At 39.0% G+C, this 20866-nt stretch overlaps 1 protein-coding gene across 2 annotated transcripts in view; it reads right to left on the bottom strand.

The window, feature by feature from the left end:
- The window catches only part of RASA3 (RAS p21 protein activator 3), a 135113-nt gene that overhangs the window by 12123 nt on the left and 102124 nt on the right, over positions 1-20866 (bottom strand). For both annotated transcript variants that reach the window (XM_074815213.1, XM_074815214.1), the window contains exons 7-18: positions 19267-19339; positions 14854-14933; positions 10805-10909; positions 10144-10300; positions 9170-9318; positions 7066-7180; positions 6090-6164; positions 5443-5566; positions 4170-4276; positions 3447-3524; positions 2446-2523; positions 1812-1885 (exon numbers count right to left, since the gene is read on the bottom strand). In XM_074815213.1, coding sequence (XP_074671314.1) covers positions 1812-1885; positions 2446-2523; positions 3447-3524; positions 4170-4276; positions 5443-5566; positions 6090-6164; positions 7066-7180; positions 9170-9318; positions 10144-10300; positions 10805-10909; positions 14854-14933; positions 19267-19339 — 1215 coding nt within the window. The remainder of the gene's footprint in view (positions 1-1811; positions 1886-2445; positions 2524-3446; positions 3525-4169; positions 4277-5442; positions 5567-6089; positions 6165-7065; positions 7181-9169; positions 9319-10143; positions 10301-10804; positions 10910-14853; positions 14934-19266; positions 19340-20866) is intronic.

The raw sequence follows: 20866 nt of genomic DNA, 5'->3' as shown, positions 1-20866 counted from the left end.
GGACTAGTTCTCCTTTTAATTCTCTTCCTTTTGCAAAGAACTATACAGACAGCTGTTAAGCAGCGATGGCATGATCAATGCCAAAAACCCCAAGTGACAGCGACTAATCTTTGGTACTGTACGTTCATTCAAAAGTACATACGCTATAGCTTTCCATCTAGATATTCTTAATAGAAGCAAAGATAGGTTAAAAAAACAAAAGCAAACAAAAACATTGCAAAGGCAAACAGAAACCCCACTAACCAGCCAATCAATCTGGAGAAGAATCAAATCAAAGGCTGTGAAAATTCCCACCCACTCTCCATGATATAACATGGCAATAATGCAAAATGTCAGGAAAAATAGACAGCTGAAGGCCATTCCTTAACCTTGAGTACAATTTACATGAATGCTACTTAAGAAGTGCCTAGAAAGTGTATGGCCACTTCTTAATCACTTTCAGTGAGTTCATTTCGATCTATATACTGAATATTAAGCAAATCTCAGTGCTTCTTGGAGCCTCTGCCTACAGATAAACGTCCTTTATTCTCTATTTACAGCAGGTTTTTGTTTTAAGGAAGGAGAAAGAAGGAAAAAAGAAAAAGAGTTGGTCAACATCAAGAAATAGATAACAAAATGTTCTCTGCTGGGTTTACACAGGCATTTCAGGATTGTTAAAGAGAGTACTTCCTCCCCGAAGTTAAGTCAGACAAGTCTATTTCTGTGAAGCAAGGGCACACTGTCAGCCGGTAGCTACAGCTAAGCACCAACTGCCTCTACCATCTTACCTGCATGAACTATTACCATCAACTTTCTTTACTGTTAGTTTAAGAGTCCTTACAACAGCAGCCACAGGCCAAGCAAGAAAAGACAGAAAAAAATCAGACAGAAGCAAAAGAAAGACAGAGGCAGAAAAAATAACGTTTTAGAGTTAGAGGGAAAATGTTACAAACTATACATTTACTTTCAAAAACAAAAGAATGATAAATGTACAGAATTAAAATAGACAAACTTGCTTCTAGGGACAGACACTCATCAGAGAAGTGAAGTGAACTGCAGAGGTTAACTGGAAAGGGTAGTTAGTCACTGAAAACCTGATTTCTAAGCATGACTTTGAGCTACCATGAAGGCTTAATTTCAAGCAGCAGTTCAGCTTACTGAGCTCTGACAGGAAGAATTTGGATTTTTTACTTTTTTCTTCCCAGCTCAAAGAAGCTGTTTTCACAGTGTACTTAGATGATCTTAACAACTCAGGCTTTTTTAACACAGAAAATGTCAATAATTAGTATCTAAAACTAATAGGGCATATGAAACATGCTTGCAAAAAAAGGAAAGGTACTAAAACTAGAAACTGTTCCAAGTGCATCACAAATTTTCCTCGAAATGGCCATGATAATGATTAGCATATGGATCTTACAGGGCAGCAAAAGCAAGCTCCATTTGCAGGCTTTGCCCTCACCAAGATACTCCATATCTGCCTTCACAGTGGAATTTTACAGCTTTTGTTCACTGGAGTTCAGAAAAAAAAATCAACTTGATTTTAACACAATGCTGATTTAAGTTTATTTTGCCTTAGCTGTGCTAATTAAGTTCTATAGGCTTCTTTTCCCTCTACTTATTTCAAAACATACTTAAATTAAGACATTTAAATCAAATGAGAGGATGTTAAAATCAGCTATAGCAGTCACAGAGAGCAGAAATAGCAACACGAGACTCTTCCTACATTCTTCTCTGAATGCATAGATGGAATAGGGGTGGCGGGAAAAGAGATAGCTGCCTTAGAATGGTAGCAAGCACACAAGTATAGGGTTTTGTTGCACGTGCATGCTTACCCTTCTTTAAGCAATATAGGTTGCTCTATGCTCTTGTGATCTCTCCTTCCCGAAGATGAAATTAAATCTAGAAACTAAAAGGTGAACAAAAAGCAGAGATAAAAATGACAGGACTGCACTACCCAAAGTAAAATCTTTAACATTTGTATAGCACAGAGCTACAAAAAAATATTGTAAAAGTTGTTAAACAGAAGCTAATGGCAGAGGTTTGAGGAATTTGGGAGGTTTCCTGGGTTGTAAACTAAAAATAGCACAAATGCTCATAAGCAGAAAAACTGCAATGACCAACACTTCTTGTGCTTCTCCTTTGTTATATGTATCTTTCACTTCCTTTTGGACTAGGCAATTTTCATTACAGATCTGCAGCACCCTATGAAGCATGCACATGTCTCAAGCTCTAAGCAGCAGCTTGTTAATCTAACCTAGTTATTAAGCAGAAGTAGATCCAAAGAGGTTCTATTATTGACATGCAGATAATTTGATAAAAGTTTCTTGAATATTACAGTTATCAAGAGTTTGCTTCTTCCAGCACACGCTTCCTGGTTTACAAAGAGCATGTACTACATTCTAGGATTTTGAGCATCAGCTTCAACAACACAGCAGGGTTTTCAGAACATTCACATGCATTACTTACATTTTTTACTGCATCTGCATATTTCTGCTCATTAAAATAATCATAAAAAGTAGCCATGTAGGATTCCTTGAAATTGGCCTGAAATACAAAGCCATGCATATCATAATACAGTTTATACAGAAAATATTATTGTTAACAGCAGTAGACCATGAGGCAAGCCATTGCAGATACGAAGGTTTTTTTCTGGCCAGAGGTAAAATAAGCAAAGCACTACTTTCATGTTGTACAGCACACAATCAGTAGTACCAACTTTTTGTTTCAAAAAGGTAGCAGAATGCATTTCAAATGCTCAGTTACTACAGTTAATAATGCATTCTTCAAAAGCTTCAAACTTCTGTTTTGGCTTTTATCTTGGTTCTAAGAGCAGCTGACAAAAAGTATGACAGAAGGAATTCTATTGTCTCAAAGGATTTGTAGTTGAGGTACAGATTCATCTACAGTTGCCTAACTAGAATCCTAACTAGACCACCTGCAACCACAAATTATCACCAGATACAGCAGTGTGGTGCCTTAGGTACACAAATATTATTCCAGTCAAACATCCAGAGCATGGGCATCTAGATCTCATCTCACCACTGACTGGCAGAAAATTGAACTGGTATGAAAAGAAAAGCATAGCCCTTCTCCTTACTGGGCGATTTAAAATGCTGAAATAATCTGTAAAGCCCTGTAGAGCTGCTGTCATGTACCGGACGCAAGTAGAGAACTTCACGGGTTTTCTTGATCACAGTCTTTCTTCCAGAAGGAAGGAATGGAAAGCCCTGGAACAGACTTCTAGGTTGGTCACACAATTTTGCTTTACTGAAATCTAGTTCAGATTAAGACAGATTTAGTTTTTCTGTGAGCATGAGAAGCTTATAATTAGAGCAAACATAGCCAGTTTTGCATAAGCCTAGTGCAACTCAAGCATTTTAAAGGCTTAATTACAATGAATGATAAAAGATTAAAAAAAGAAAATCACTTTCTCAAATTAAGCCTTTAAATGAAAAAGGCATACTTACAGATTTAGATTTTGATAGGCTGCCTAGCGTTTGAATTGTTTTAGAGATAAGTGTCAAAGTTCGAGAAGTCTGAGGATCCTAGGAAAGAGAACAATATTATATGGACTAGCTATTTAAAATATGGAATAGAGGAACATAAACTGTATCTTTTTTATTTCACTTGTAGAAAAGTAACATAAAATTAGAAAAGACCCAATATAGCACTATAGGAAAAAAGTTGCTTTTTGAAAAGGCTTTTGACTCAAGCCACCGTGCTTCATAGCTACCCTATTGCTCTTCAGAGAACCAAAGGCAATCACTTGCAAAACAAAACTAGAGATTTATGTCTTGAAGAGTGTCCAAGTACTCCCCACTCCCAATAAGAACAACTACTAGAAGTCTTGGGTAAGTTGCTTAACGTCCAAAGCATTTCCAACATTGCTGACAACCAATCCAGCTTTAATGTAATGCAGCAAGAATGAAGCAGTGACCATCTTTTCCACAGCAGCTTAGACCATCTACCTTGTTTGTCCTTAAATTTCACTGTGCCTCCCATACCTCCCAAGTTCTTTACACACACTCATCCAATATATGCTTCATATCCAAGACAGACATAGCAGATCTTTGAATTAACAAAGGTACTTCTCCTAAAGGCTATTAAAAGAACTGAAGAAAGAATCTTGATAGACAGACTATAGTGACAGAACCATATACATAGCTAGAAAAAATTGATACCGTACTTACTGGATGGTGTGGTGTAAGCTGAAAAAGGTTTGGAGAAAGAATGGCAGGAGCAAAGAATCTCAGGAAAATAAAGCTGCTGACAGCTGTATACCTCACATCTGGGTCACCTATTAAAAAAAACAACAAAAAAAACCTCTACTCAGCATTTCAATAATTCTTCCTTAAAAACGTTCTGAAATGATCAGAATGCCTTCAGAGATCTAACTCAAACATGTGCTGGAAATGTACATATTCGTGAGTTACAAGATTAACTGATGATGGAGGATTTGGAGCCAGAGATTGGGTAGCATAAACCAAGGAAATGTCAATGTCAGCCTTTTGAAAAGAAGTGAGTTCATGACACAGACTACAAGGAGAACACCATTCCCTTTTCCACCACACAGGGAAATTTCATACAAACATCTGCTATTCCATCTATGCAACTGAAGTATGACGAATAATTTACATAGTTTATGAAACATTCAGCGCAGAGGCCAACTCTCAGTTACCTAGTTATAGCCCTGAGCACAAGCGCTGTACAGACTCCTAATGCATCTATTCCAGTTGGTAGTTACAGAAAAGACTATTTATTTATTTATTTTTACATAAAATAAATAGCACAACAGCACAGTCAATGGCTTTCTGCTTTGCCTCTGTCTCTACTATGAAGTGACTGTTTAAAAGCAGAACTCATTATTCTCTCTAAAATTTCCTTATTGTAATCTGTTTCCCTTCATGAAAATACATAGGTTGGTTGTTTTGCTCAATTCCGGTTTTATATTGTCCGCTCATTCTCACAGACCCAAAACAACTAGAAGAGAGTGGAAAGAATTCTGACAGCCAGAAAACTTCTGCAGCACATGGGCATCCTAGGGCAATGAGCTTGCAATACCTCCAACAATTTATAGATAGGCCTTTATTACAGATTGGGGTATGAGTGGAAAATAATTCAGCTGGATGGAGTTTGTGGTATAAGCCAGTACAAAAACCTGCACATTTGAAAACTGAGCATAATTTGCAAATATTGAAACCATAAATACATATCATCATAATGCTCTTTTTAAATGCTGTTTTCCTTTGAAAGGTGTTTAAGGTAAACTCATACAATCATTAAAAGTCACATTCTTTGTGGAATGAATAATCAAGGAAAAAACAGCATTAATGCACACTCCAAATGGGATTTTGTATAAGCTGGTGTTCAATTACTAAATCTATCATGGATCACGCAGACTGCTAGACTACACCTACATGTAAAAGCTATCAGTGATGTAAAAATAAACCAATATAAACTCACCTTGAAAACGTTTGGCAGCTGATTCTCTCAGTGAAAAGAAAATATCGCACATCACTGTAGGGCAGCTTACACCAGATTTTGTAATTACAGTAAAAATGCGATCAACATATTGCCTCAGATTTTCCTGAAAAATGCAATTATTATGACAAAATTGGTATCATTTTCTGCTGTGGAAAGTAGTACTATTCCTGGTTTTATTCATAATGGTATCATTAAAAGATTCTCACTTTCAACATTATGTACTTGCAAAACAATCTCACACTCAATGATTGTCTCTTCGGTAAATGCACATATTCAAGTACAAGAGTAAAAATATTATTCCTATCAAAACCAAACATCAAGTGATATGGCTGTATAGCACATCATTCCTTTTCATAGCACCATTTTATACATCATCAGTAGAGTCAGAGGCTAAAAGCTATCCTTGTCCTCAAGGGCAGGGGGAGAAGTTATTAACATTTTACAGATATTGTATTTATAGCATAATGTAAAGCCACTGTGAAATAATTATAACTGTTTGTGGTGTTAAGAAAGCTTCCAGCGTATTCTAAGGAATGACAAAATTATTTGCAACATCAAATGTCTGAGGACCTCAGTTAAACCTGATAACGTAAACAGAGATTGTATCTTCAAAATCTAATGCATACCCTGTTATTTTCCAGGTTTTCACCATCTTTTAATTTCACAGGATCAATTTCACAAGGTTTATGGACCTGGCAGATCTAGGAAAAAAATATAGTGAACAATTACTATATTAGTTTACCTTCAAGTAGAAAAAGTTTTATAAAAAGCATAATCTGTTAGTTTTTTGAGGAAAAAGCCAAAAGCCAATTGTATACATTGTATTTTTTTTCTTTTGAGAAAACATCAAAGATAAATTAAATGTGATCTTTATTTTTTTCCGAAAAGTAACATTAATTTGTTCTACCCTTTCCTTCAACTGAAATGAAGAATTGTTCTTTAGACTCTCTCAAGCAAGGTTGTTAAAAAAAAGTCCTATTTTGCCAAAACAGTCAGCTTTGAAAGTATATTTATATTCTTCAAAAACTTGACATCTTCTGATGAAACACTGAAACAGCAGCTGAAGAAATTGTCAAATCATTTAAAGGAAGTCTGTGGTCTGAAAGGGTGGCCCAATTACTGCACCAAAATACCCATACCCACCATTCTGGACTGGATAGATAATAAACCATTGTTATAATAAATGCTTCACATACACAGTTATCTAAGAATAATTTTATTCCTTTATACCCACTGGATGAAATATATTACTTATAGCTTCCCAGCAGCTTTCTGCTGTATATATTCTTTATTCATCTAAGTTATTACTTTATTAATTTCTCAGAAACCATGAATGTTAGATTTTATATAACAGAGTAATTTAGTTAAATAAATGGAAACTTTCCTCTTCCTTTAATACAATCCAACTGTTTCTGAATTGGATGACTCAGCTGTTGCTAAACTAACACACAGGATTTTACTGTAGAAACCTCTTTAACATAGAAAGCTCTTGAGCATTATTCCTACAAAGTCATCTTAAAACGGGAAGGAATAACAGTAGCTGCTCCCTGGAGGCCTTTTACAGTGACATTTTATCAAATAAACAGTCTAAACTGCTCTTACCTCATCTATAATTGGCTTTAGTGTAACTTGCAGATAATGCATCCCTGCCAGTTTCATTGTCTCGTCAATGCACTTGGAAGTTAATGAGTTTCCTCTGAAAATGGTGTTTGGATCTCTGGAAGTGAACAATTTTCTGTAATTTAGTCTCTTTGTAACAAACTGCTAATATATGGAAATAAAAGAAGCGGTGAAAGGTGATGGAAATTTGGGTTTGAATGCACATGCAAAAACTCCCTTTGACACCAGCCCGCCATTAAACGCAGTCACATAGCATTTAGTGCACTTCCAGGTTATGACAGAAAAGCAGTAGTCACAGCAGGTCCAGAGGGACTACAGATTTCCTTCTTTGTATTAGCGCAGTGTGCTCAGTGCACCATCCAAACACATAGTAACACGCGGGCTCAAATGAAAGGGGTTTACAATAAAAACGGGGAAAATGCACCTGTTTTCACGTGCCACTGAACAGTATTAATTTGCGTAAGAGAAGGAGGCAGTGATTTCAGTCTCACAACAACACTGGACATTACACATGACCTACTACCTTCTCCTACAAAATAAGTACTTGTAAGCTGTGAGGGAGATGAAAACTCCAGCTCCAATGAATTAACCATCTTTTCTAAGTCACTTACAGCACTGTCCTGTAATAACATTACTAAACACAGTGCAGATCCCAATTCTGCCCTGAGAACTGTGTAGGTAACTGTTGCCATGCAGACTCTCATGTTTTTCTGAAGAGCCACTTGCACAGAATTCTTCTTGTACTAGATATACGGCCACTGTGATTTATTAAGCTTTAGCTAGCTGCACTATCACGTGTACTTTTTAAAAAATATTACTTGTATTTTGAGAATGCAAGTAATTTCATATTAATTTTGTACTTGCAATTCCTTGTATAGAAATTTACGTTATGTGGATAGGTACATAATCAATGATCTCGTCTACAACCCATATGATCAAAACCTGCATCTGCTGACAGCATATCAGATTTGGATATGAAGTTATTTGCTTGTTCTTGTACACACGCTGATGTCTTTTCTGTAGTTTATAGCTTACTACAGTTGTACCCATTTGCAAGCAGTGAGTAACAGGATGAATTTGCTGGATTCATCATTTTGTTTCATAAAAAAGTAAGCTCACTGTCTGTTACAAATGTCAGAAAGCCCTGAAAACAAACACCATCTTTGCTGTTTTATCACAGGAACATGACTGCCTAGGGAGCAGCAAATTTCCTCATACTGCAGCAACCAAGCTGTTTCAGCCAACCTGCTGCACAGAAAAAATACACCTACCTACGGGAAGGAAAACACTCTATCCCTCAGACACGCTGAAATAAGCCAACCCACACAAAGACTTTATTTCGTACTGAGGAAGCTGTTACTTTAGAGTCAGTATCTGTCATTCCCCTTGACTCCCAATTGTCTCTTCTACTGTCAGTCAAGAGCATGACTACACAGGTATGAAGCTGGTGGCAACAAATGGTCTTCAGGACCTGCCTGGTGTGAATACTGGACTTTACACTACTAAACTGTCAGCCCACCAGTAAGTCAAACAAGGGACTTATAAGAAGTGACCAGAAAAAATGTTTTGTTTTCTGCTATCCACTGCCAGATCCAATGCCATCTTTGCTCCTCAGCCCTCTAATTGGAAAGATTAGACACACAGCTTGCCTTAAATATTCATGATTAGGAAGAAACTTGCTTTTTGTTTTGAACAAATTCAACAAATGCTTTTACTCAGTACTAGAAGATGATTTATTAGCACACTATAAAGCTGAAACTATTTCATATGAACAGCTGAAGGTAATGTGGGATTTCACAGTTATCATCAAATAAACTAAGACTGAGAAGAACGCAAATTCCTGCTCTCAGACCTTACAATAGTCTTGCAAGTAGATTTTGCAAAACACGATGGGAATTCCTCCTAAAATCAAACTCACCAGATCTTCAGTGCAGTGAATACATTTATAAAGAACTCTGCCACTCAGCTGGGAGGAACATGAACAACTCCAACATTTTCTTTTGAAATTACTTGTAATTCTAGAAACTGAGTGGATGATCCTATCACTAGTAAATGCAGAGTAGGCAATTTGGTTTTAGATACTTACTGAGTTCTTTTCACTTCAGCATTTGCAATGGCACTTATGAAAGGCACAATTCTGCCATAGTGTAAGAAAAGCCTGACAAGAGGTATGGCTGCTTCCTGTTTTTCTCTGCAAACTTCACCCAAGATGTGTGCAGCTGATGCTGAAACAGGCTGAACAGTGGAAAGAAATAAAAACTTTGAGAGATCTTTCCAAAACAAGCATCCTTTCTTTCTTTTCCCATTAGCTCCTCAATGCAGAACACCACACAACAGTTGCAATGGCCAGTTACCCAAACGTGCCTGTATATAACATGGGTGGGTGTTACATTCCAGCTTTTGTTGGCTGTAAGTTCTGATCGCAAGAGGGCAGCAATTAAAAAACTATCACAGTACAGTCTCTTCCCCCCCCCCATTTTTAATAGCCTTCTTTTCACTGAACGTCACTGCTGCCTGGGAACCAAGTGAAGAAGAACAACTCGAATCCTTCACAATTTCAAGCCACAGATAGTACACAACCCCGTTCTTGTCCTAAAAAAATAAAAGCACTGTTACAACTGCCAGAAGTATACATAAGGGGACACATGGTTCAACCCTCTGACATGTCAGGATTAGTTCTTGGTTTGGGTTTGGTTTTTTTTCATTATGCAAGTAAACCTGTTCCTCTCTGAAAAAGGAAAACGAATTGATCAAACTGAAGTTTACTTTGCATTTTCACATGTAAAGTTAGAAAGCCACGGAGAATATGCTGCTGCTAAAACCACTGCTGTTCCTGGGTGTGCCATCACCCACCATACTGCATGCAGATAAAGATCTTCTCTGCAAGGAGTGAAAACAAAGGGATATGCAGAGCTTAACAAGGCCCTCAGGTATGAAAAGGAAGAAGCTGAAGTCTCTGGTAATTACACAACTATGGTTCCAGCAAGATAGTGACAAACAGTCAAGAGACCCCTGTCAGGATGATCTGCAGGTAAACAACAAGCAGTGCAAGCAAATTACCTCGACATCTGCAGATTTTAGCAGGAGGTCTCTAAGTGGACTGTAATAGTCTGAGGAAAAAACATGGTCCTCAGTGTAAACGACATTTAACCTTAAGGAACCGAGGTCATCAGGTTTCAATGACTTGTTACCATTATCTCTGGGCTGCAGGAAATACCTGATATGCAAACAATAAGACAGAAAGTTTGTGCTGAAACACAAGATTATCTCAGGCTATACATGAACATATATAAAATGTACAGATACACAGAATATTTATATATGTATGAAATTCTTGAGAGTTCTGAATCAGACTTTTTAATTAAGTTTGTGAGTCTAATTTGCACCAACTGCAACATGGAAAGTTCTGATCACAAAGATTTATGCAGATATGATTAAAAACCCACACACTAAAACTATGGCACTACTGATGAACTGCAGTAAATAATATCATAAAGCCAAAGTATCAGAACTCCCACATGCAATACAGAGGCAGACTGAAATCTCTAATCACATTATCAAAACTTCGTGTTCTTACATTTGCTAAGATTACTTTGGCTTGCTTACAAAAAAAGATACAAATTAAATCTGTTTAAACTTTATCACATAGCAGTAATTACTCTTAAGTCTTCATAGCAGACATATGTTTCTACTTATTCTCCAAAAGAAAAATGTCAAATACCATGCTTCGTAAGAACTAGACTGTCGGAGAAATTTCAAAGGGAGTCTCAGTTCTCCTAGAAACTCGTCTCCAAACTTCAAGTTACTGGCATTCCAAAGATCAACCCTGTAATAAAAACAAATTAATGAATAAAAAAATTAAAAACAAATAATCCCAATCTTGTTTTCAATTTTGTTTTTTTTCCCCTCGAGCCTATGAGTTAGAAAGTCTCAAAACTGCATAACAAGGGTTTCCAAACAGTAAAGAGACAACCTTACCTTAGATTTCTGGAGCCCTGCAATTCACCTCCATGAAACATCAGTGAAAAAATATCATCTAGTCTACCTTTCCCTCATCTGTACTGTTTCCATTATCTATATTGATAAAGATTCAGGGGGCTGTTTGGCTATCCCAGATAATGGAAAAATACAGGTAAAAGGGACACCAGGGGAAAAAAGTACAGAGATATTTAAGGACTCTATAATGTCAGCCCCAGTCTAATTCAGGATTACTAGCAGCTAAGTGACAGCTTTACAGAGTTAGGCTGAATGTCTGCACACTCCTTCCCAGTGCTCTAGCTCCTGGGGAGATTCACTGTGTGAAGCTTACAAATTTGTTGCACCTAAACTAGTTCTGTACAGATACTCAAAACCTTAGGAGAGTTCTACCACTCTACATAATCTGTGTATTGACTGAAGCCTACACAATCTTTGGCACTCAGTTCCTCACATTTGGGAAGTTCTGGTATGTATCTCTAGATGATACTTTTTTCCCTTTCACATGCTCTTTAACATTAGGATGTAAAACAACTGCACGGAGATTCAAAGCAGATGTACTGGTGTGTAACCTGGCATTTGTAAATAAATGCTACAATACCCATCTTGAAGCAAGGGTTTCAAACTCCAGTGTAGCTGTTTCTGTATATATTTTAAGGTTTCCTCCAAGAGGCATTTTTATTTTAAAACAAGTTCAGATGAGAATTTTGCAGCTAAGTGACAGTCTGAATGTGCCTTAAACTTTGGGGGAGAAAAGATACATGGCAAAAAATACAGGTTTTCAAATAATGAAAATTTTTAGAAAAGCAACTTTAATTTGGATAAGGTGCAAAGTCATCCAGTTATGGACCTATTTACACAACCTTCCTTGTCTCAAGGAAGTCACAGTAGGCTTGTCAAAGAATGGATGTTGATAGTCCTGCCAAAGGTTTATGCTACCTTATGCAAGTGAAGAGGCAGTCACTTTTAAATCCTCTGAGCCTCATGTCTCTCAACAGTGTCTTGTGCATCAAGTTTCACATACACTAGACATACCATCAGCTCACACTGCATGACTGCTGGGTAAAGTTCTTCAAATTGATATTTTGACAGTATTTCTGCAGGGCAAGAATTCCCCGAGAGGAAAAAACTTCTTTGAAAATTCAACCTCCTCTCCCCTTTCTCCACATCTGGTTGGTTACTATCTTGCTAATTCAGACAGCTAAAAGCAACTTCAGGAAGAAAGGAATCTTTTGAGTTTATTTACACATAGTCAGACGTAACACTTTACCAAGTATTTACAGGCTACCGGTTTCTAGTTTATCCAAATTCTTTCAAGATGCCCACTAGGAATAACACTTTCAAACATACACAGCCAAAGGGTATTCCCCCACAGCAACTTAAGTTATAGAAAAAAATCAGTGCAAAGGATCTGTAGGAGAGGAACTAACAGCTCAACGTAGATCCCACACTACACAGTAAACAAAGCAGGCATGCAAATTCTGAAATTGTTTTGTGCACTTGGAGTACAAAGCACAAGCAGCATTTCAAAAATCATAATACAAAGATGTCAGAGTCTAAAAGACTAATGTTTCTCAAGGTTTTTAAGAGGCAAAATTATGGCAAGCGTTATTCTGAAACTGGTCAGACTGTAGTCACAGAAAGAAAGAAACAGCAGAGAGGGGGAGGAGAAACAATGAATACACCAGAACATCTGGTCCCTAAGTGTTGATATGGCCTTCCTGCAACTTCCTACACCCACTCAAAAAAAGAAACTTTCATAGCTTTAGAGAGAAACCATGAGAGACTAAGTCTCCTCTTTACCCTGTGGAATGGTATTTTTCTCAGAAGAGAAAAAGAAAATAAACCCCCAAACCCATAAATTGTCTGATCCATCCAGAGGGCATGGGGGCAATCTCACTCTGACTAAACAGACTGGAGGAAGTGAGCGGGGGTGGAAGGGGAACCTGAGATGGAAACAAAAACACTCTGTCCTATAGGGGACAAAACCTCCAAGCAAAGAGTTTGCCCAACCAAGACTAACACTTTATCTGCTTTTGTCTATTATTTAAGTGCTTAATCTTTTCCCAAATATTTTGTAAGCCTCCTCATAAACTATTCATCTTTACCACACTGTGATATGTTGGTTTTAAGGAATGAAAGACTTTTCTGAAGCTCAGCTCCACATACATTATCATTGCAGACAGTCATTTGTCCAGAAAATATATTTAGTAAGTAAAACAACTGTATAATTCTGTTTAGTCCAATAGTACAAAATAAGAACCAACTGAAATATTAAGCAATGTGTAATCACTGTCCACCAATGTCTAGGGTTGCCTTCCAGAGTCACAGAGCTATCAGAAAAACCTAGCTTTCATTTAAAATCAGTGCATGACTAGCTGTCATGGTTACAAAGACTAGACTGGGACTCCCAAGACACCGTTCAGTTGCCCATTCCATCACATTCCCATGGAATATGGAACATGTTACTTCATATCTGCCTACACCATGCAAAGCTTTGCAGAAAAATAGTCTGGTGCAAGGACTAGGTCATCTGCTGTGCTGCAACATGGACACCACCAAAGCAGCATGGCACCAAACCCAGGCCTTTGCTTTCTCTCCTATGAATTAGCTGTAGATGTTTTCAGAGGAACAGAGTACAGATCTTGTCTCTCTCACATATGAGCAGTTTCTCTTTCCTGTCTTACAGAGCCATGGCAAACACAAATCCATTAATGGTCTTGTAGTGCACTAACAGGCTACATGAACCAGCAGCTGACCATCAAATTAGAACAGCCATCATCCATTCACTGATGAATATAAATGCATCTTACTTGCTGGGAGTAAGTATTGTTCCCCCTTCCTGGTCTCCCCTCCTTTCCTTACAGTTGTGCTTCTGAAGGGACTAGGGAATGTTTTGGGAGACATGCACTCACTGCCTCTCTAGTGGGAAAACCTGGGGAGGAAGGGGGTGCCACCATTTTCCCTCAACCTTTGTTCCTCCAAATCCTAGCATAAAGGAGAGGAGAATTTCTCACCACCTGATGCAGATACAGCAGCTTCCAGATCACAAGATGGTCTAGTCTCCAAGTTTCGATGTATGTGATGGCATGACGCATATGATACCTTTAGGTTTTGCACCTCGTATTGTTTCCTTTCCACTCTTTCTATTCACCTAACCCCACAGACACTGTCAACAGGCCTCAGCAGGTTTTAAAATAGTACCAAGTGGGTGGCAGGGGGTGGGGTGGGGTTGTTTTGTTTTTGAAATCAGAGTTGCTTCTTTCCTGTGCAATGGATTTCACATGTATCATATCCAGCCTTGCAAGAGGGGGTTAAAGTCTGGCAGGCAAAAGAGAAGAGAAACTGCCTCTGCTGCAGAGAAACTCTGAGTTCAGGAGTTTCCCCTCAGGGAAGAAGGACCTTATATGGGTTGCTAAAATTAAGTGATATAGGAAAACACACTCTTTGAGAGCATCGAAGAGCTGCTGAGCTCTCTTGGGAAACGGATGGAGGGAGGAAAGGGGAGCCCAGACATAAAAGGCTGCACTTAATGACAACCGCACATTAGTATACACACAGTGTATATAGGATACCAAAGAAAATAACTAGGAGCTCTCCCACTGCAGAACCATCACACATATTCTGATACGATCTGCAGGATGGGGGAGATAAATGAACATACACATACAGTGACAAAGACTCATCTTGATCTATCAACAGCAAAACCATGCTTGTCACTTTGAAAACTGAGTCTACTACAAAGTTACACAAATCTGGAAGACAACTTTATTAGTATAAAGTGCTTTATATTACCTAATCTCCATTTTGTCAACTTCATCAACATCTTCAATATCAAAATGGGATTTCTTGTTGTAGCTACTGGGTCTTGTAACCTAATAAAAAGGAGGAAACTTTAAAAACTTTATCTGATACAAAAGCATTCCAATGTTACTTGTACAAAGCTCTGGAAGATCACAGCCTTTTACTATCAGCAGTGACTTCAGTCCTGATTCTGAAAACATTCATGCATGTGAATAAATATGTTGACTAAACAGATTCTTGACTATCTAAAAGTGGTAATTACACAATCATATCCAAGAGTAACTAGATACTCCGTATTTTCCTTACAGAGAAAGCACATCTTTAATAGTACTACAGTACTTAGAGTTTACATTGACAAAAGAAAAAAAAAATCATGGAAAGGAGTACCACTTTTGTAATCCAACTACGGAAATAAAAAGGCAATCAATAATTGGGTTTTAAATACAGCTGTTCAACAGATGCCCTGAGGCACTCTTCAGAGGGGGAAAAAAACCCCAAAACCACCCTTAAAAACATTTTACAGTGGATCCAATTAAAACAGGGAAGTTCTGCCTGTCCTGATATTCTGGAATTCAATTTATCATGCCCATACAAAAAATACCAAGCAGATCAATTGTCCAAGAGATGCTAGCCTGTGTTATGCATATGAGAATATAGAACCAGGTGCACAGTTCACCAACCATATTTGCAAGACTGATAAACAGCAAAGCACAGGCAGAAAGTAACAGCAAGATAGCTGTAAGTGTAGAGCATTAGCAAAAAAAAGGTTTTGTACAAACATTTCTTAAAATTTATTTTCTAGCATGATTATAAAAAGACTTTGATGGGTGTACTTTGGTACAGTGTGTCAGAAACTTGAAAAAAAGGCTACCCCACCCAGTTGAAACCACAGCAGGAACTGATCAAATGCAAGTGTGTATGATGTGTGGGTTCAGCTCTTGGTTGCACACAGAAGGTTGTTGTAGGTTTGAATACGCTTGTGGCTTAATACTTCCCACTAACAAAAACTGGCTTTTATTGTAAACTCAACTTCTTGGGTTTTATATCGTACATCAGATGCAGATGGTACAAACAAGGGAGGCAAAGATATAGCTGCGCAAGTGGAGAGGAATCAGAAAATAATCTTTAGCATGGGACACTCAACAGAGTCTTTTTTGTGTGTGTATGTGTGGGACAGGCACCATTTTCAAGGTGATACATAAAAACTAAAAGGTACTAGTAGCACTAGAGACCAAACCCTCTAGACTAATTGAATGAAATGCACCTGTAAGCCAAAGAGCACAGAGGATTTAAATACACCCTACGAGTTCAGCAGCTCAGCACAAATTTTCTCACCCTACCCTTGCAACTGTCTTCACTGTGGCTTCAAGAAATTATCCTACATAGCTGCAAATGGTATTTTCCACTACCATTGTGAAGCTAATGGTGTAATTTTTAATAAGGAAGTGAACTTTTAAGTCTTTCAATCTGTAACCATGAATTGTGAAAAAAAGTTATAGCATAGGTGTGACTTACGGCACGTCCCTCTTAAGTAGACACTTTTCTGAGAAGTTTTGCTGGAGTCTGCAAGTACGAGGTCTCTCTGTTGTTCACCTGTATGACTGCTTAGTGTGCAGATTAATACAGCTCAAGAATGGCATTCCTAAAAAGATAGTTGTATGAAGTCCACCCATTCGAAGAACTGAACTGGAGATGAGGGAACTCCCAGTCCACAGTGCTGAACTAGCTGCCATGTACCATTTTACAAAAAAGGGGGCACGGCTCTGCTGCGCCAGTCCCTTTCTTTAGGCAAAGCTGGCAAGCCATTTATCAGTTGCTCATCTTTTTTCAGCACATGCAGGTTTGCAAACAAGTCCCCAGCACCACCTTCCTCAGTTCCTGTAAGAGGGCCATTTTCCTGTAGCTGCATATAGAACTCTGAGGCCCCCACACCGCACTGCAGCTGGAGCAGTGGTGAAAATGGCTCCTAACCATCAGGTGCAAGTTTCGCTCATAGCACCCCTTAATAAGCCCTTCGATTTCCCAAACCAGTTATAAGCTATTTTCCATTTAGAAAATTCAATCTGTGAGACTTTTTAGTTGTAGAAAGGGAAGCACCTTTTCACTGCCTTTTACAGAACAGTTTCTTCCTTGGAGGCATGGCCAATCACAGTGCTAGCAGACTGCAGGAAAGCTGATGAAGCTGTTTGGAAGCACTAAGTGACACTGCTGCCAACAGCGTGAATCCGTGCAGCTCCACAGGAATCAGAGCACTCCGTTAGCATGCACCAGCCACAGGTCTGCCCATGCCTCATTAGTGAATGTATTTCCCACTCATAGCAGTTCTACTGAACCTTGTTCCTTGGAGACATTTAGCCTGATATGTACTAACTACTCACAAAATGACATAAATCTATGATGGCTCTGTCTGCACTAAGGGTATGTTTATGTTTCAGAGTTCTGGCTGATTCAGACATTTCCCAAGCTCTGCTCTTACCCACACAAAAAACATTTTGCTCTGAGTTGCAGAACAACTGGGGCATGGGCTTTTTGCTTCTGTCGATACTTGCACGTAACCCAGCTCTCAGCAGAAAAGCAAGCTAAGCAAGCCTGCAGCCCCCTCCACAATTCCAACTGGAAGATGTTTTCTGTTTCTTTCCTTTCTCTCTCAATATGGCACCACCTGCCTAGGTCAGTGTTTAAATATCAAACGTTTGCTGTTTGTGCAGTGCACAGAAGGCTGAGGAATCAGACAGGTGAAGTTTCATGGTTTACAGTCTGAATTCCTGGATTACATTCTCATTAAAAAACTCTTGCTGACAGACTCCTCTGGAATGGCCTATGTTAAGAATAAGGAAGCCCATTTTAGTTTTACATATAGCATCACCCTTGTGTCACTGACAAAGGCCACAGTTCGAGGCCGGGTGACAGACTGAAATCCTGGGCAGTCCTGAGTAAACACAGAGACATCTCAGTGAAATTTCAGTGCTGAGTACCATGGGTTCTCTCCCTCACCAACCCTACCCATGCAGCACCTCCACAGAGTCTCATGGAGTCAGGCAAGCAGGCACAATGGTCACTGCTAGTTAAAGCTAAGTTTGTAGGGAAGTTATATCCTAGGAACAGATGTGCTGGGTTAGCAGAGGAAAAATTACCTTAGATAGTTATCCTGGCCAACCCTCAGGGCTTCTACCCCTTTGGACAGTGAGAAAGTGCTCCTGTCAATAAAGAACTTGCTGTATCTTTTCCTCAAATCCAAATACATTACATTAACAAGAGCACATTTCTGCTGCTATGACAGACTTCAGATTAGTCAGTATAACTGTCAGCTACTGGTTTGTAGAAGGAGAGGGAAGACAGCAATAAGCCCCTCACACTGGCACTGCCAAGAATGATACACGCACTTCAGATCTGCACAGTTCAACAGCACTTGCAGGGCTCCTCTCTCCCCAGCTCTCCTTCCTGATGTGGCTGTCTGTGCTGCTGAACCGATTCAAGAAACCACATCCCTAGGTGTCACCCATATGCCAGCAACAATTTCTAATGCAAATGTGACCTGAATGATGCAAGCCATATGGGCAGAAAGGGCTTTTCAATGATATGCCAACTGTATTATACTACTCCGGTTTTTCATCAACTCTGTTATGCCAGATATGTTCTTGAGGTGTCTACTGAAATAGAACAGTTAAGTGTAGACCGGGACTAAGATGCCCAAGAGCAAAAGAAAAGAGAAAGATAACACATACTTTAGAAGACAGAATGAAAAGTTTCAAAAGGTATCCAAATCATAAACACATGCACATATATGTATGGGCACACCATAATTACAGCTACTCATGCCAGAAAGAACCAAAATGAGCACTTTCATAAAAGTTATACTTTGTCTTAACTGGACTTGTTGAAAATGCTCTGTATTAAATAAAGCTGTAGAGGTTTCACCCACTTGGAGGAAAGGCACTGGTATTGCAGCAGACTGGTAGACAGCCAGAACATCTAGTTTAAGTGTATTTTTCCTCTAGAGTTTTCAGTATTCCTAGGCGATAACCTTCCCATTGACTAGGAAGGACAGGGTGGAGGGAGAAGCTATAAAAACACAGGCTAAAAAAACTTTTTTTTTTTTTTTTTGTTTAAATCCCATTTGTAACTGTCCCTTTCCAAAACTCTTCTGGGGTGAGTCGTGATGGAGTGTGAAGCCTGCTACTCAGAAGTGCCCACCTTGAAGCTTTTCCTACAGAGCACCTGCGCTGAAGCAATATACTGCTCCCTCAGCAGATGGCTGGTCTCATCCCGGGTACTTCTTTCCCCTGCACCATGCTTTGAAACAGTCTTCAAAGAAGACAGCTGGCACAACATGGAGCAGGATGCTGTGCCAACTATCTACAGTATAGTATTTCAGCTTATCACCCGTTCCTTTGAAATACCAACCTCAAAATAAAACACTTCATCAAAATGTGGATTGTTGGTCTTCTTTTTAACTTTAGTCTTTTTGGCTTCTGATCTGAATTAAGGAAAGAAAAAAAAAAGGGTAAGAAACAACATTAGCAGAAGTGTGATCCTAGAACAGAGCCACTGAGGAACAGACAGTCATCCACTTGATTTATCTGATAAAACTGGAATGCCATGCGGCTCCAGCACAGCAAGGCATATACACTTGCACACATTTAAGAGAGGGATTCACTACATGCCTATTTCTCTAAAGTGGCAGTAATCACAGTTATCCTCTCAAACACGAGTCCTTGAACCCTCATTCTGTAACTCGCTTGATCCAGTGGAATCTTTTATCTGTACAAAGCAACTGGCAAGAATGGGGCTCTGAGCAGCAACATTTGGGGGACGGTCTCAGTCTTGACATGACTCAAAAATTCCTCATATCCTAAAAGCATAGGAGACAGGAAGACTGACATAGCTATTTCTGTGGTTTTTATTTTATAATCCTGGGCTGAGGAATCAATGAATGCTTTTCAGTGGTGTTAAATAATCAAGAAAACCAGAATGATTTCCTCAGTAAGAATATTTTTATTGCTGTATTACTACCCTGCAGCCCCAACAGCACTTAGTTAATGTTATGTTGTTGAATTCTTATGAGCAGCGCTGAGCAGAAGTCTCTTAATTTCTGCCGCTCTGTAGGAACAAGACATGGCAGACCTCCTTCAAACCACTCACCGGGCAACAGGCCTGACCAAGCTCAGCACTGCCCATTCATCCCCTATGGGCAGTGCCATCCGCCTGCGCCTGCCTTTTAGAATGCAGACATCTAACTGCTTGGTATTGGACTAGAGCCAGCCAACACATTTCTCACAGGCCAGCCAACAGCTGTTTGATGATTGCCAAATGTTATGAACCTATGCTTGATTTGTTCTCGTTACCTACAAGTGAAAAGCTCTCTGTTGTCCTGTGTCACCAATCTTCCCCTACAGCTCTGCAGGCATAGATAAAACACAGATGGAGAGGCACATCAGCCACGTGGAAAACTGACCTACTAATCATTTCATCCCAGAATCTATCCCTCATTTCTCATGCGGCAAAGCTGCTTACATTGCTTGCAACTGCTTATATTAACCGAACAACTCTATGTATTCTTTTACAGAGGTCAAGTAAAGCTGGGTCTAATTCCCAGTGCTGCTACAGGCTTCCTGTGTGAGTTGAATGGGCCAGTCCACCAGCACACAATATTTTCCCATCTATAATACAGGCATCTAAACAGTTTTGGTCAGGAAGTCTGATGGCTCTGTAAGTACAAATCACACAATAAACAGCAGCACATGTTGACATTTTTATGTTTGGCATTGCATAAATGCAGCAAAATAAAGCAGCTTTCCTACTCTAAAAGGAGAAGCATTGCAAAATTCAGAGGGGAGAATGATATACAGATTAAGAATATCCCACTATTCCTAGGAGGAGCTGAGAGATAAAAGAGACTAATCGCCTCCAGGACGAAGGACAGATTGCCTATCCCATCTCATCAGTCACACTTGCCAATCAACCTCTTTACTGATAAACCCATCTGGGAGGGGACTGGGAAGCA

This window comes from Strix aluco, chromosome 2 (assembly GCF_031877795.1).
Source record: "Strix aluco isolate bStrAlu1 chromosome 2, bStrAlu1.hap1, whole genome shotgun sequence".
Lineage (NCBI taxonomy): Eukaryota > Metazoa > Chordata > Aves > Strigiformes > Strigidae > Strix > Strix aluco.
This window is presented reverse-complemented; position numbering and strand designations above follow the sequence as displayed.